At 38.0% G+C, this 16,814-nt stretch overlaps 1 protein-coding gene across 16 annotated transcripts in view; it reads right to left on the reverse strand.

The window, feature by feature from the left end:
* LOC101155555 (tensin-1) overlaps positions 1-16,814 on the reverse strand; it is a 172,530-nt gene that overhangs the window by 39,060 nt on the left and 116,656 nt on the right. For 15 of the 16 annotated variants that reach the window (XR_002292726.2, XM_020712927.2, XM_020712931.2 and 12 more), the window contains 3 exons: positions 11,282-11,323; positions 4,708-4,757; positions 860-1,031 (listed from right to left, as the gene is read on the reverse strand). Coding sequence is in view for 15 of the 16 variants with exons in the window: in XM_020712927.2 (XP_020568586.1) it covers positions 860-1,031; positions 4,708-4,757; positions 11,282-11,323 (264 nt within the window). In the remaining variant the exon portion in view is untranslated. Of the gene's footprint in view, positions 1-859; positions 1,032-4,707; positions 4,758-9,429; positions 9,699-11,281; positions 11,324-16,814 lie in introns of those variants that run through there. The other variant, XM_020712935.2, reaches the window with a different exon arrangement.

The raw sequence follows: 16,814 nt of genomic DNA on the forward strand, positions 1-16,814 counted from the left end.
ACTTTAAACACATGTGAGTAAAATATTAGCATGGTTAAAATTGTCAACAGGAGCATTACAACCACCATTTCACGAATGCCATGCTGCATTTAACAAACCAAAAGAGATGAACCCAAAGGGACACCCTATCCCATAGACATTTACAACAATACAATTGCAAATGCTGATTCAGGGGGACCACATCCCAAATTACAAATAACCTTGTGATGATATTTTGCAACAGTTTTCAAGCTAGCCGGCTTTTACGTAGGTTTTTTATCTAGTTAATTCGAAGTTTTATTCCTCCAGCAGGAATGCATATTTGTTGTAGTGAGATACACACAACTGGCACCCTAAATTTCCGTTATACTGTACTTCTCTGTGATAACAGAAAAAAAATGCATGAATGTGTTTTGATATTAATTTAATGCTTATATTCCACATAAGGATAATTTTTGACCAAAAAAGGTCTTTAGATTTATGTTAGCTTGGATTTCAAATCTAAACCATTTGTGTGCTCTCTAATCACTTTTACAACTTTCTTTTGTAAGAAATATAGTCGCTTAGTGTAGCTGCTGCAGGCGTTTCTCCACTCCACAACGCAATATGTAAAATATGGAACGGAAAAGAAAAGGAGTTAGTAGCAAACAGAAGGAGCTGATTTTGGAAAAAGTATGTGGGTGTGTGGGAAACTTCAGTCTCTGGCAATCTTCCAACATAAGACTTTTAGATGAACTGTTAATAGATGCACATGTTACATAACCTTTCTGTTGAATAAATGTGTGCCTGGTGCTGAGATAACACTGATAATAAAGACAGGCATTGTGAGTTATGTTTGGTTTTTAAAAATTATTTGTGGATTTTTTATTGTTTTTTTTACCAAGTAGTTGTGTCCATGTTTGGAGCGCAGCATGGAGGCGACCTCTCTCAGGTTAACGGCGTAGCTCTGTTCCTCCACGCTGCCCGGGAAAGAAACGGAGATGATCCGCTCTGTGATGTACACCAAGTCCAGCTCATAGGTCTCCTCCAGGGCCTGAAGTAGACTGGTACTCCTGCACACAAATCAAGAAATACTGAGAAGTAATACAGTACTTTTTTGGGTTTGATTGTAATTTTTCACAGAATTCTTTAGAAAATGTTCATTAAAAAAAACCAAAGCCCTTTGGACAGTATTTATAGAGTTTCACAATTTATAGACCCATTCCGATGAAAATCATGTCTTTAACTTGTACTTGTTGCATTTTTCTCATGATGGAGAACATATATAAAGAAAATAAGTCCTAAAATTGTGTTTCTGAGTATTTCTTTGATCAAATCTTTGTGAATTTGGAGTGGATAAAAAATGTAGTCTAAAAAAAGAGTGCATTTATGGCATTCAAGTTACCAAGCAACAAGCTCCACTCCATTCTGATGCATCCACTTGTAAGCAAATAGATCCATGTATGTCTTTCCTCGCCTGAGCTGACATCTGGTTCAAAACTGTAAGGCTGGACGGCTCCAATATTGCTCGCCATTTTTGCTGCACTGGTAATGTCAGGTTATGGGTGTGGGGGACTGTAAGGGGGGGAAGCTTACTCAGTGCCAAAAGCCCTGCCCACACATCTAAGGTGAATCTGTAATGAACTCTTGTCGCTCTGCAGAAACTACGGTATATGTCCTAGAAAATGACATACAGGTTTTTTGATTTTGACTAAAAACGGCATTATCATAATTAAAAGACCAGCGGGAACAATTTTAAAATACATCTTTGGACCTTTGACATTCAAACTCAACTTCTATTATATTTACTACTTGACTTTAGATAAAGTTATATGAGAAAGATTCACATGTTTTCAAAGTGGGGAAAAGTTCAGAAAAACGAGTTGTGAAATGTTGGATGACTTTTTTCCCCTTGAGATTAATATCGAAGAAATTTTTCTTCCATGGATGTCACAAGACATGCACAGTACTTTCATGGCAGGATGTTAATATATATTCTTTGAACTAATTTCAAAGTAGAGCACACAGACATGTGGTTGTTTGTGCTATGTACTCTAACCCTTTCCTTAAAAGGGATAATCCTGAGCACTAAAAACTTTAATATTCACAACATCTTGATTCTTATGGTTTTTAGGCTTGTATAGGTTCTAAATAGACAAAAGCCTGTGTGGATCCAGCTGTGGATCCAGCTGTTTCTTGTGTGTTTTTTGTCTACAAATAAACACAATGTTTAACTCTTGGCAGAAAATGAGCGACTCCTGGTTTATAAGTTGTTTTTTTTCCCCTCAATTTTTGAGATTTTTTCAGTGTTGCTGGGTCTTAGACAAACTGAGGGTTGCCTCTGCAGAAAAGGCCCAGAAATCATGAAAAGATAAAGTTGTTGGACTAACGGAATGCACAAATGGGGTGGGGGTTAGGATCTGAATCCAGACTACATAGCATATTTCCCACATTTGTCAGCTGTGAGTGGGGTCCTGAGGGGACTGCTTGTGGATCACCTCAGCTTTACTGTACCAATACTGTAACCGACACTGCTACATACATCTGGAGCCACTCAACGGATCCTTACTAGAAATTGTTCATCACCAAAAGATCAAGGAGACCATGACGTGTACCATTCCAACAGAGATGTCCCATCTTTTAAGTTCACAAAAGAGACAAGTTTTTCACTTGTGTGATCTTGTTTTATGGTTCTTTTTGGTTTGTTTTAATATTTCCCACTTTTTTTGATTGGGAATGCTTTTCAAAAGCTTCTATCTGAGCTCAGAGTCTTTACAGGATTGTGGTTTGGTGCTGTTCCATATCCACTGGCATGTGTTCGCCGGCCTTGCGCCAGCTGGTTTCTCATCAGTTAAAGAGATGAAGTGACTGTTTTCGGTATACTGCCTTTGATGAATGATAACTCTGTACATCCAACTGAAGCACTGCAGTGATCCCATTTGGACAAAGACAAAGAATACAGGAAAACCTAAGACATTATTTTACCAATATCTTACCAGCAAAAGTTAAATAGTCAATAGTTGATTTTACTACATTTAAAATAAAGAGAACCATGCTTTTTTTTTTACAAACAGTAATTAGATGTGAAATAATATTTTATTATTGAACGTGTTTACCTTCTTATCTTCTGAATTTACACATAGATTTTGATCATTTTGGGGGTACACTAGATGAATTTGCTTTGTTATTTCTACCAGTTGACTTCCAAAAAAAATCATCCATGGAGTTGTGAATAAAAGAATCCTGGCAGTTAAAGCAGCATTGGGCACTAAAAGAACCGTTAAGAATTGTATATAATGAGATGTCAAAAGTATCACACATTTATCGTGTTATTAGCAATATTTACAGACTGTGAATTACATAGAGTAATTTGAGAATCTCAGTAAGTTCAATATCTCTTCATATTTTTTGTATATTTATAAAGTAAGTTTAAAAATGTGGCTTAGCTGTTTTTCTAATAAGCCATCACAATAAATTGAAAAAAATTGTTATTGCAATATCAACTTGTGCATATTTGTATCGCAAAAGACAGTGTAAACTATGATAAATGGTCACCTTAAATGTTTACACACATACAGAAACAGAGAAACCATTATATATATTTTTTTAAAACCCACGCACGCACTATCTACATTGTTCTTAAAAGTTGTCCTTATTAGTTTTGGCTAGTACTATCAGAAATATAGGTAATTGTTCTTTGGTGTGTTTCCCGACATACAAGTTCTTACCTGTCTCCTATTGAGATGACTTGCAGTATAATTTATGTTGACTTTTAATTGAATAAAACTGTGGCAGTAGAATGAAAATGATATATTATTTGTTCATATATTAGAAGTTATATTGTCATTGCAATATTGATCATTAATTTTGAGCATTGCAAGTTTTCCTCATGCACTAATTCCCAGTCATTTTTTGTATTTAAGTTGGGATTTATTTTGCAAACTAAGTTTTCTTTCTTTTTAGCAGCCTGTACTTAAGACTAAAGATTTGCTTTTTTTTTAAACAGTCATTGTAGCCATTATAGCAATTTAATTTATTAGCATAAAATGTGTGGTTCCGGCCTGATATGAGTCTGAGGGACCAGGGACCAATGCAGGGTTAAAAATACCCGTGGGTTTTGCTTTTTTAGGTCAATATGTCATTGTTTTGGTTCTATAGATTAGAATTCTTGCTGTACTAAAAAGGGAGGGTCTGTAAGTGGCTGAACTATTATTTTCTACACCACAAATTCAAAAGGTGAAGTGTCATTGAGTCTGGGCTGAGCGAATCAACACAAGCCACTGTTGTGTCAACCTTAACACACTGATTACACAACTGATAACATCTGTGACCCATTAGGGACCGAGGGGAAGGAGCTTGACACCAAGTATCTTTTTGTCCAACAAAATAGTGAGAGGCCCAGTTCAACTGACGGGCACATAGCTTTGTTGTGTCCCCTGGTAAAATACTCCAATATCATGTTGCACTTACAATTATCATTCTCAAATTCTTTGTGTATGGAGAGCATGATTGAGGATGTTTAAAGCTGACATCAATATTTGTATCATCTTCCTCACAATTAATCTACTGGCAAATACACAAGAGATTTAGGCCTAACACAAAATAGAGTTTAGAAAATAAATGAATTAAGGTATTTTTTGTGGGAAATGAGCAAGATGTAAGAAAAGAAAAACAGGCAGCACAGGGGAAAGAGAAGGAAATGGGAGATAAAGAGGTGAGAATGACAGGAAATGGTATCTAAGATGTTACCTTGATGGTCTACGTCGAGACTCCATGCTCTTTGAAGATTTTGTTGAACCCTGAAAAAAACAGGAAAATATTTGGTTCAAATATTTGCTAATTCTTTATCAGACATAATTTTTTTCTCAGCTGATCAAGATCCAGAGGTTATAGATATAAAAGTTAATGGAACAAGCTCTTTCTGATTACTAGTTGTGACATTTATGGTTAACCATAATAAAACGAATAATTTAAGCCTTCTGGATATTTTATGTTAATGTGTATAAGTGTAATTGTTTATTTTGGCTCTTGATTAATGTATTGAAATTCTAGTAAAAAATTATATCGCTTTATTTTTGGCTTCAAGTTTTTGGTGTGAAACCAAAAACAAGATTAATTCTATGTTGATTCAAAGAGTCAACTTTTTAAGCAGAAAATGTTTTGGTCCAACCCTTTAAATATAAAAAAACAAAAAAATTAATCCAAGCATAAAACAACAGTTTAGCCTCACTCAGTCTGAACAGATTTAGGTTTATTTCATTCTAGTGTAGGTCCATTTGCTGCAGCAATATCCCAAATTTTTTTAACATGCTGTTTGTATTTATTTATTTATTTATTTATTTATTTATTAATGTAAGACAGCAACAAACCACACATTAAGTACAGTGTACAATCTGTGAAGATGAATACTACAACATGAGAACAGCTAATCATGGCTCTTTCATTTAGTCAAGGTGAGAAGAAGTTACAGAAATTTAACTGCTAAACATATTTGACTTTTTCTATGCAATCATCTTTTTTCACCCTAAAACCAGTTAGAAAGGAGGCGTGTTCCCTTTCCTGTGAAGCTTGGGTCACATGGGACCTGAGGAGATGGAGGTACCATCCATCATCACTCATTAGATCAGACTGGTTGGCTAAGCAGTTGGCCACAGCACTGTGTTCTCTGGAGGAACTTTTGAGCCTTCTTTGGATAAACTCCTTTCAAGGCATGTGAAAAGTAACAGGAGAGAGCTGTTTAATGACACACACAAGAAAGAGATGCAGATGTAGCTCCAAAGCAATAAACAAGTTTGAGTTCAAGCATCTCGATCAGGGCTCCAGAGCGGGACCATTTACACATATTTAATGTACCGGAAAAATGGTTTGTTGACTTGACCACAAACTAAACAGTCATGAAGTAAAACAGCACCACATCTCATTAATGCTACATTTACAGATCTGCTGATGAATTGCAGCATCTACCTGCAGGAATCAAACAACCAGGCAGGACAGCAACGCAGAACTCAGCTGGCAAGAAACTGTATGTTGAGCCACAATAAATAAATAAAAAATAGCTGGAAACCAAACTCATCCATTTACCATTAATGTCCTTTGTTTAAATTGAGGTCACATGGGTTGCTGGAGCTCATCCCAACCATATTTGGTAAAAACCAAGGTACAGCACAGGCAGGTTGCCAGTGCATTAAAAATACTTCACTATATGAAAACACAAATATAAGCAAATTATAGCAACTCTTTAGTGTTGATAGGTGTGCCAAACACACATGGGCCCAAACATATCCAAATGTTTGTTTGTTTTTTATCTCGAAGTCATTTCTGTATGATGTTCCGTTTGTGCCAAAAATCTGTTTTTGTGTCCACTGTCTATGTCTTTGATCCATTGTCTATGTCTTCTGACCGAGTTAATTGAACATTGGTTCATGCGTTATGTGTAAAACTTTGCATTGTCTTTGTTATACGCCCTGTCGTCTCCTTAGCAACCGTTGCTACTGTCGTTAGCTACGACGTTTGCTACTGTCGTTAGCTACGACGTTTCCCCGTGTCTTGTCGTTAGATCATAGATCTTGCCGTTTTTCAAATTTTGCCAAAGTAGTCAGAAAAGTCGTTTGTACTGCCGGTAAATTGTTTCCTGTACTACCACGGAATGAAAAAAGAAACCGGCGCTAGGGTTAACCATGACAAATACTTTTTTAAGATGAACTTTATTGACATTCCCTCAAAAGCGCATTGCCAGAAAGAGGGGGAGGGGGGCACGCATGCGTACAACGCTTTCACGTTCCCGAAGCGACTCTCTTGCCAATTTTTTAAAGTTATTTAGAGTCTAGCTTCAATTAAATCTGGAGATGAAACTACTATTTAAGTCTTTTTAAAAATAGCTGATCCTTATCAAACATGCTGTCACAAATCGGGTGGATAAACGAGGAGCAGACGGCCCAAAGTCTTTGAATGGATTTTGATCTTTTCTTTTCAATCTGTTATGTAACATGTTGAATAAAAATCAGTTACTTTTCAAAAGACTGTTAAATAATAATTTCATCACCAGATTGAATTGAAGCCATATTCTAAATAACTTAAAACTAAATAACTTTAAACGGGAGCGCGAAACTGTTGCACGCATGCAACCCCCCCCCCCCCCCCCCCAATTCTGCCAGTGCGCGTTTGCAGGAATATCAATAAAGTTTTGTTTTTTTAAACGTGATTCGTTCCGTGATTAAACTATTTACCGACCGTACAAAGTACTTCTCTGACAACTTTTGCAAAATTTGAAATACAACAAGATCTAAGGACACGACATGGTGAGACGAAGTAGCAAACGACACTAGCAACTGTTGCTAAGGACTTTCCTGACGCCGTAGTTAGACGACATGGGATAATGACAATGACAAAGATAAATGCAAAGTTTAAGCATAGAGCAAGCATATACATCACAAAGTAAATACAAAGTAATAATCAAAGAATCATGGACATGCAGCAGATATTGCTTAGTAGTACATAGACATGAACCAATGTAAAATGAACTCGTTCAATAGACATAGACAATGAGCCCAAAGCATAGACAGTGGACGCAAAAACACGATCAATAGACATAGACAATGGACCAAAGACATAACAGTGGACGCAAAAACACATTTTGATATTTTTGGCACAAATGGAACCTCATATTTCTGAAGGATCAAAAAAAGGCAAAATGACCAAACTGTTAAAAACACATTTCATCTGTTGTCCATCTCAAAAGAATAAAATAAACTTCACTTAGTAAACAGTAGTTTACTAACAAATTAAACTTAACCTCAAACTAACAAATAAGCGTGCAAATGATCCAATCTGGTTTTAATAAACATAGTTTCTCTTTTATCCACAAAACTAAATTCTATCAACACAAAAATCTATTTGAAGGATTTGGATGACTATGTTACAATGCCGTTTGTGTTTTACAACAAAGATAAACGTCCATCTGTTTTGGAAAGCTTAAAGTTTCCTTTACCTCGACAACAGTCCTTCTAAATAATGAGCAGTTGGATGGGACAACATAAAGACGGAGTTTATTTGTGTCCACCCATGGCTCCACCCACATGCCAACCAAAACAAACACGCCTCTATGGCACAAATTCAACCTTTAATGAAATTGAAACAACTGATTTGAAAAAGAAACAATAAAACAATTCCCTCAATTGTCATAAATAGAAAATACATTTGTTCTTTCTCAGTTTTGGTGCTTTTGAGCAAAGAGCTTTCTTGAGATTCTTGTAGATAACACAAACATGTATTTTAGCTACTGAGATTTCAGAAGAACTGCATGGATGCTCTTCATCACTCACGAGGTCAAAGTACAAAGGCATATTGTACTTTTACATATTGCCAGTTTAAAAAAATAAAAAAAAATGCTTTAACCGTTGGCTCAGTTCCCCAGAGTTTACATAAGACTTTCACACCGACTTTAGTTGCCGAAGCAAATCCCCCCTTCTTTGTCTGCACTGTGGTCTAATTGTTTCATCGTGTAGAAAGAAGCTGTGATGTGAAGTGATTTATCAAAAAACAGACAAAGATTAACAAGCAAGAAACGACCAAAAAGAAAATGGTTGAGGGTCATAGTTGTGGGATTTGTTTGTTCCTCAGTGGCAGAAAAAAACAAACTCATCCAGTGGGATCCAACCATCATCCAAAGTTTGAGCTGAATGACCAAAGAAACGAACCCCAACACAATTCATGGTGTCACAGACAAACAAAGAAGTCTTAATTAGATGTTTCAGTCAAGCTTTAGAAGCTGTCATTTCAAAGACTACTGCTACGTTTGGTTTCAAATTAGTCTGAGATGGTGTGCAAGTGGATGTTATGAGCCACAAGAGTAAAGTGCAAACATCTGGGTAAACAAAAGCACTGCAATTAAGCCATGGTCAGTTAAAAGACAGCAGTTTCACTGTTTTAAAGCTGTTGTTTCCAACTGGAAGTGGCAACTGATGTTCCTGTGAAAGGGAAGCATTTTCCAGATTACCTTGAGCCAATCCTCGCTTCGTTCCTTTTTTATTTTTAGTAACCTAACAAACAAGATGCAGTTAAGCCAGAACAGATCAGTAGCCATGAATGTAACATTGTTGTCTTCATTTGAGTCTCCCACTCCAGCAAAATGAAAGTCACCCAGTGTGCATCCTAAAGCCTTGAATTTGAGGAATAGGACACAGAAAGAGTTGGGCCCAAAAGTGGGGGGTCCTGCAGGCCTTGTTTCAAGATGAAAACCATCTGGGGAGGTTGACTTTACTAGCAGGCCATACAAATTAACCATCTGAGAAAGAGCAAGAGAGTGAATGGGGGGGGGGCAAAAAAGACGTTGGGGGTTGGTGAAAATCTGAAGAGGAGGAAAAGTTTTATGCCAAGGAGAATAAACAGATCCAAAACGTGAACACGGAGAAGGAAGGGTACTGGAAATTCACCAAACCCACCCATTCATCCATCCATTCAGTTCTCCCCTACCTTCCTGAAAAGGTACCCTGTACTCCATCGCCATGCCCCCCTCAGGGAGGACAGCCGCCTCCTTAAAGACCCTCCTCGGTTCATCTCTGGAGAGTTCTTGCTGAGTCTCGCCACTTTGTATGCGGCAGTGAAAACTTCTCAGTGAACCTCTCCCTTTCCCCTGACAGTGGAGGAGTAGAAAAGAAAAAAAAACAACAACAAGGGCTCTATTTTGAGCAGCTGGTTGCAGCGGGCCACTGCAGCTCAGAGCAGGCTCCTTCACGGCACTCCTCTCCTCGTCCCTCTGGATAAGACCCAGCTTTCTCCTGCCTTCTACCCCCCCGCCTTCCCTCCCACTCTGCTTTCCATCAGTTTATCTCCCCCCCTGATATTCAACCTCATTTTCCCTCCCTTTTTTTTCTCATCTGTGCACACATCTAAGATGCGACTGCTCTCTTCAGACAAACATGTGGGAACGACAGACTGAGCACATTCAGTAAGAGCGCTCACGTTTTATCTGATTGAATCGTTTTCTTTGACAGATCAACTGAAAGTTTTTTTTTTTTTGACATGCTTCCTGTAATTTTTCGAAACATTCCGCTGTATATCTTTCAGGAAACGAGCGTCAAGTACAGAGGGATTGTGAAAGTGAATGGAAAAATGTGGACTGATGCTGCAGAGTGCAGGAAGCTCGTGCAGTCACAAGATGATCGCTTCTGTGCTCTGGGGTGATAAGGCAGGCTAAAACCTCTGCCTGACATCCCAGAGTAACCGCAAAGCAAATGAGCATCACCCAAGATTCAACAACTCCACTCGTACATGGACACACACTTAAACATTCAGGGTTTTACGCACACTTACAGTACAAACATGTGATTATTCTAGAGTCACAGGCAGTGTCTATTTATACTTGAACAAAATATGACACACACAAAAATCAGAAGCCGAGCTAAACACCATCATGTTGGAAGTCAAAAGGGTTCTGCCACTATGAAACAGAACAAGAGAAAAGCCAATAAAAGCAACCACAAATGAACACACAAATACATACTGGTGTATTTTTGGTTCTTTTGAGAAAAGTCGGTTCTTGGCTTTTAGTAGTGACTCTAAAATGGTTATGTATACTTCCTTTCCCAGACAAAATCAGCTCACAGGAAGTTGTCGTACACAAGTGGTTCCCAGTGAGCCACAACAATTATGTACCGGTACTCTCCTGCTTGAGTGTGTATGACCAAAACCTACAATAAAGAAAAGATACTCAGAGGATTTAGCTAAATTGGACAGAGTTGGTTTGAACTCATTACGAGCTGTTTGAGGAACCCCCTTTGTCTGTCAAAACAAAACCAGACACCTTCAAGTCTTGGTAATGGAGCATGCTCAAAAATACTTTTTTATTATAAAGCTTTTAAATTAACGAAGTCGTCTGAACCAGGTTCTTTGGATAGCCTGCTTGGTAGGTTAAAAAACACTCTAACTCATCTGCGGACTCAAAAAGCAGGCTTTACCAGGTTAAGTGGCAACTGAATCCTAGTGTAATTCACTACAGTGTGAATGCGAACGGACTGTTAAGTGCAAAACAAAGAGATGGAACTGCTATGAATTTTGAGTAACCTAAAAAGGGCAAATCAAAAAAAGGTCAGAGATGTAGTGCAGAAGTAAATGTGGCAAACTGAAGAAATAAAGGTGCTTATATCTTTGTCACAACTGCCCTTATGGGTGTATACCGGCTGTTTGCAGGCAAAAAATGAGCAAACCTGTGCCTGCAGGTGGCCTGCACAACATTTTAAGCTTTTAATACAATTATGAAAATAGAGGAAAAATTTAGATTTAGGTGACAATAAATGGTGAAAAAAGTAAATTGAAAGAAACTCACCATAGTGTCAGCATGTTTCAGAGAGAGGTCGCTGCTTGGTGCCTGAAAAATACAAAAACACAATAATAAACAGAATAATCAATATCTAAACACACTTTATGTCTTAATAATGTGTCTTTATAATTCTGTATGCTGCAGCATCCCTTAATTTCTTGTAAAACTATTCTCAGCTCCATTCTTTTCCCTAATGTGGCTCAGAGCAGAGCAGGGCTCCACCTTGGATGCGTGGGATTATCTATATTCCCTTGTTGCAAATATTTACACAAAGAGAGAAGTCTGCTTCCATTAGCCAAGACCAGAGGGTCTAGTCTTTGACCTCCTTTTTTACTGCCATATACAGCTATGGACAGAGAAGAGGGAGACTTAGAGGAAGATCAAACAAGGACATGACAGAGCTTGACGAAGTGGGAAGGAAAAAATAAATATTAACAACAAATGGCTGGATGAATATGCCTTGTAAACAAACAAAACAAAAATGTATATCATGCAGACAAGCAAGAATGTGATGTAAAGTGCATGAGCCATGTCAGGAGCATATCCAGCCGTCGCAGTGTGAACGTGTGTGAGATAGGCCAATGTCAAGGTGATTTACACTAACATACTTTCTGAGAATATGTAAGAAATGTCAATAAGGCATCCCAAAAATGACGTGTTTTACTACTTGAAAACAAGATTGTGTACTCTCAAGCTTTTAGCGGAATTTTATTTCATTCACGCTCGGTACGCTGTAGAGACATATACACGAGAGGAATAATGCTCAGTATCACCCACTCCATTCAGAACAGTAAAAGTAAGCGTTAAAGTGGAAAACCACCTCCCTTGACTTCCAAACATTCAGCGGCGGGTGGTTCGCACCACCACTTCTCAAAACAGTGAATCAGGTCCCTGTACCACCATGAACCGTGCCTTTACATACCCTAAAACATGGTTGTTTTAGGGTATGTAAAGGCACGGCAAAGACAAAATGATACAACTCAGTCCAATATCTAAAATCGAATGTGTTTCTGGAATTAGAAGAAGAGGGGATGGTGACAGCACTTTTCCCTCGAAGTGCCCTGATGTTACTCATGAGACAATCAGACGCATAGTTTTGAAGTCTCACAAACGGATGTCTAAGAGTCAGATCAACCCAAAGAACAGGTGGAGCACACACTCATATGTTCTCCACCTTTAGCTCCTGCAGGCTGGGCAGGATGGTGATAAAGGGGCTGGCGAGTAAAAATAAAAAATGATGCAAATTGAGTTCTTGGGTTTGCAGCAGGTAGATGATCACATAATACACCCCAACAGGGAGCTGATATGGAAAGCACAATGGTTCTTGCGATGGGCACACCAGTACTCTGTGGTATTCCAGGACAAGTCTTTCATGATATGAACAATGTGAATGGTCAGTGCCATAGGCCTATAATCTTGCAGTGCAGTAGATGACCTTTTATGGCCAGTTGGACCATGTAGGATGTTTTCTAACCAATGGCCCTCAGACTTAGACTCAGCTTAAAGAGGTGCTGGAGAACTCCTGAACATGTCTTCAACATACAACGCCTGGAGTACATTCAGAAGTATTCTTCAATCAACCAACGTTGATTCTCCTGTGTTTTCACTGAAACTCTACAGTACACTCTGAGAATCTATTCATCCATTGTATACCCGCTTATTCCTGTTCAGGGTCATGTGGCTGCTGGAGCCTACCCTCTGGACAGCTTGTCAATCCATCTCAGGGTCACACAAAAACAGACACATACACACCAACACATCAAGAGACCATCTTAGAGACAACAATTAACCTATGAAACATAATTTTAGACTGTGAGAGGGAGATGGAGTAACATCTACACATGCATGGGGAAAACATACAAACTCTACACAGAAATGACCCAGTAGAAATTTGAACAAGGCGTTCTTGCTGTGAGGCAAGAGTGCTAACCACTACACAACGCCAAACTCTATGCAAATGCATGCAAGTTCTAGTAAAAAGCACACCAAGTGTAGAAAAGCCCATCATTAATGAAGTCCTCTGGCAAACTCTTAGAGAACTCTGCTCAGCTATGACTGCTGAAGCTCTGGGCTGTGACACCATGGTCTGCTTCTCTAGATAACTCTGCTAAAGTATAAACAGAAAAGGCAAAAGGATAAATTATAGTCTGACCCTACAGGCCTGAGAATAAGGCCTCTAAATGCCCAGACTAAACCACCGACCAGGGTGGCTGCAAGAAATCCTCGAATCACTCCAACTCCACTCCAAACTGCTGCTTCACCACAGAAATGCCATTCTGCTAGTCCAAAAAACACTACCTGCTGCAGACCAGTGCTGTATCTGGTAGTGAGGGAAAAAGGAAACAAGAAACTGGTGTTTGAGGCTCTAAATGCAGACTGCGGATTTGCTTCCAGGCCAGAGTTTGCAGCCACAAGCACTTTCACACAAACACAGCCTATTTTGTGACTTCCCAGAAAAACATGCTAAGACACAACCAGTTCTTACAATAATACATTCTAAGCATGTACAATTTCTGTCATGCAGCGCCGTTCTCTAGCTGTGTGCACTGCAGCAACTGCAGAGATCTTAAGACAGTCAGTCTATTGCAAATAAAAAAAGTCTTGTTGGTTCCTCTTGTGGAGAGAAAGAGTTGGCTTCTTTTCCTACAGTTTTCCTCTTAAATCATATAATCTAGAATCCTTTTCATAGTATTTGATGATATGCTGATGAAAGGGGTCTTAATTTTGATCTTTCTATTAGAGGGCTGCATTGGGACCCGGCGGGACCCAACCCAAATCTCGCGGGATTGGGCGGTTTGAATTGTCCTGCGGGCGGGAGCGGGCGGCAAAAAAAAAAAACCCGCGGCATCAGTGCTGCCATGAATATCTCATGAATATATAATAGCAGACTTCGTTAGGCTGTGCGGCTGTTGGATTCTTATGTACTGAAGCTCTGTGAAGGCACCAGGTAGACACGCCCAATGGCCACTGTCATCTAACCTGTTGTTGGGGGTGTGCAACGCCCTGCCCCGCCTTTTACTAAGAGCGCGCTTCAGGCCGTCTGTCTGCGTGCGCACACATGCACACTTTTAACCGAATAGGATTTGGGAAAATATATTTAATATTTAAGTTGCGCATTACACAAAAGAGGAATGCATGAAAAGATGAGGCTGGAGGAGGAACACGAATCTCTTTAATAAAATCAATACAAATACGTGTTTTTTTCCTGCGGGACGGGAGACGATACAAAATCAATGCATCTCTATTACTGTGCGGGACTAAATTCTATGAGTTTTGCGGGTGGGGGCGGGAGTGGACATACATATTGTGGGTGCGGGCGGGAGTGTAATGCATACGTTGCGGGAGCGGGCGGGATTGGTCAGATATTTAGCGGGCACGGGCGGGAACGGGATGAAGAAAATAGTCCCGCGCAGGGCTCTAGCTTCTATCATAAATATTTGAAAAAGAATGAGAAAGTATTTGTTAACATGTTGAAATGGTTGGCTTATCTTTACAAAGAACAACTAATACTTAAAATAAAACCTTAGAGTCAAGATAAGATCAGCAGGGTGTCTAGGATGTAGGGCAGAAACTAACTAGTGGTAAGGGGTGAAGATAGTTATAAACAGTTCAGTAGACTGAGAATGGGAGATCACTGATAAATGGAATGGATGAGCTTGCAGTGTTGACAGGGTGGGGAGTAATCCAAATGGGATATAGAGTGTTTACTTTTCTTGTGATTTGACTACAGGAAATATTTGTGTGGCTGATAGAAATTGAAAACAAGAGGGGACAATTGATGGAGTAAGGATCACATTCTCCACCTTTGAATAACTATTTTTCCACGATTTTCCAAACTTTCAATCTTCTGATACGCTTTATCATGAATAATTTGAACATTAAACCCATAAAAAGTTGATCAAGTCTTTTATTTGATAAAATAAAGCTTACAAAACTAAAACAAAAAGAAAATAATTTACAGCCGAAACACTTTTTTTTTCGGTAAATAACCCAGTCTAGTTATGTTTGAACGTACTATACCCAGAAGCACACATCCAGACATTAGACCCCCATGCAACTTACTTTTTTCAAAGAATTAGCTAAACATTCTTGATGCAACCGAAGCAACTGAAAAAAAAAACAACTACTATGCAGCACCCACCAAAGCTTTTAAATAAAAGCTTTTTTTTTGTTCTCTAAATGGTTTACTGTTATTAACATCGATAGCTTGGTTTTCTGACATCCTGACTCATCTCTGGCTTGGAGGCGTGTTGTTGTCTTAAGCCAGGTCAGCTGAGCTTCGTGTTGGCCTTAATGTTCTCATGAGAGAAGCTAAAGATAGGCTGTTGCTATGCTGGAGGCATGGCAAAGAAATAACATTAACAATAACAGGCAAAAAAAGGGGATTATAATTTTACTTTGACAGAAAAAAGTAGCCACTTCCTGTTTCAAAACTAAGAGAACAGGGTTCTTGTTCATCTCTCTCGCTTAAAATGACTGAACGTTTGCTTGAGTTTTTTTGTTTATTCCTCAAATAAACTTTTGGACAGTGCTGAACTTTCTCTGTTTTTTGCAATGGTCTTTTATAATTTTACATTATAATGTTGATGTGTGACTCATATTGGGAGAAAGACTTGTATTTGCTTTTGATTTCAAAAGAAAAGAAAACAGATTTAAAAGAATTTAGCCATATTTTTTTTTTAAAAAGAAGATAAAGGTATATATATCTATATATATATATATAGATATATATATCTATATATCTATATATAGATATATATAGATATATAGATGTCACACAATATTTTTAGTCTTTTCTTTCATTTTTTTCTCTACTGTTTTTTCAAGCAATTGTTTCTCAGGATTTAATTCAACTTAGAAAAAAAAAGTTTGTGTTGTAGGCTTTAATTTCTTCTTTCTTTCTTTTTATATCTCTTGACAAATGAATAATATTTATTTTTGTATTTTAGATCCATTCTGAATGAATCATTGATACATTTAAACAATAAAATAGAAGCAAAAAGATCTTAATCATCATTTCCATATAGTGGTCTATGCTTACAGTGAAAGAAAAAGGTTTTAAATACTCAGCATGGAAACATTTTGAAGATTGATAAGTTTGATTCTACTCGATTTGCTTATTACTAGGGGTGTAACGATACACTAAAATATCAATTCGGTTTGGTTCAGAATTTCATAGGGCTCCCTTCGATACATTTTCGGTACAAAAAAGGCAGAAAAAAATTCTTGCAAAATGCATTTATTGGTTTTATATAGCAATAATAAAATTAACCTATGTAGGTGATCTGCTATATTAAATAATACAACTATTAACTGCCAGGAACCAAAAACCTTTGATACTTAACACTGGCCGGAAAAAAAAAAAAATTTAACTTGCCCTTTTTTTTCTTGTAGACCCAATTTTTACAGTTGAGTGATGCTGTTTTAAGTGCGTCAACAGATTAGATGAGTTATCTGTGGCATACACTATCTTCGTGTAACAATAAAATGTTGAAACACAGTTTTCGACTTATCCAATTGTCTTTTCCTTTCATCCAAA

Source organism: Oryzias latipes, chromosome 21, assembly GCF_002234675.1.
Source record: "Oryzias latipes chromosome 21, ASM223467v1".
NCBI classification, from domain to species: domain Eukaryota; kingdom Metazoa; phylum Chordata; class Actinopteri; order Beloniformes; family Adrianichthyidae; genus Oryzias; species Oryzias latipes.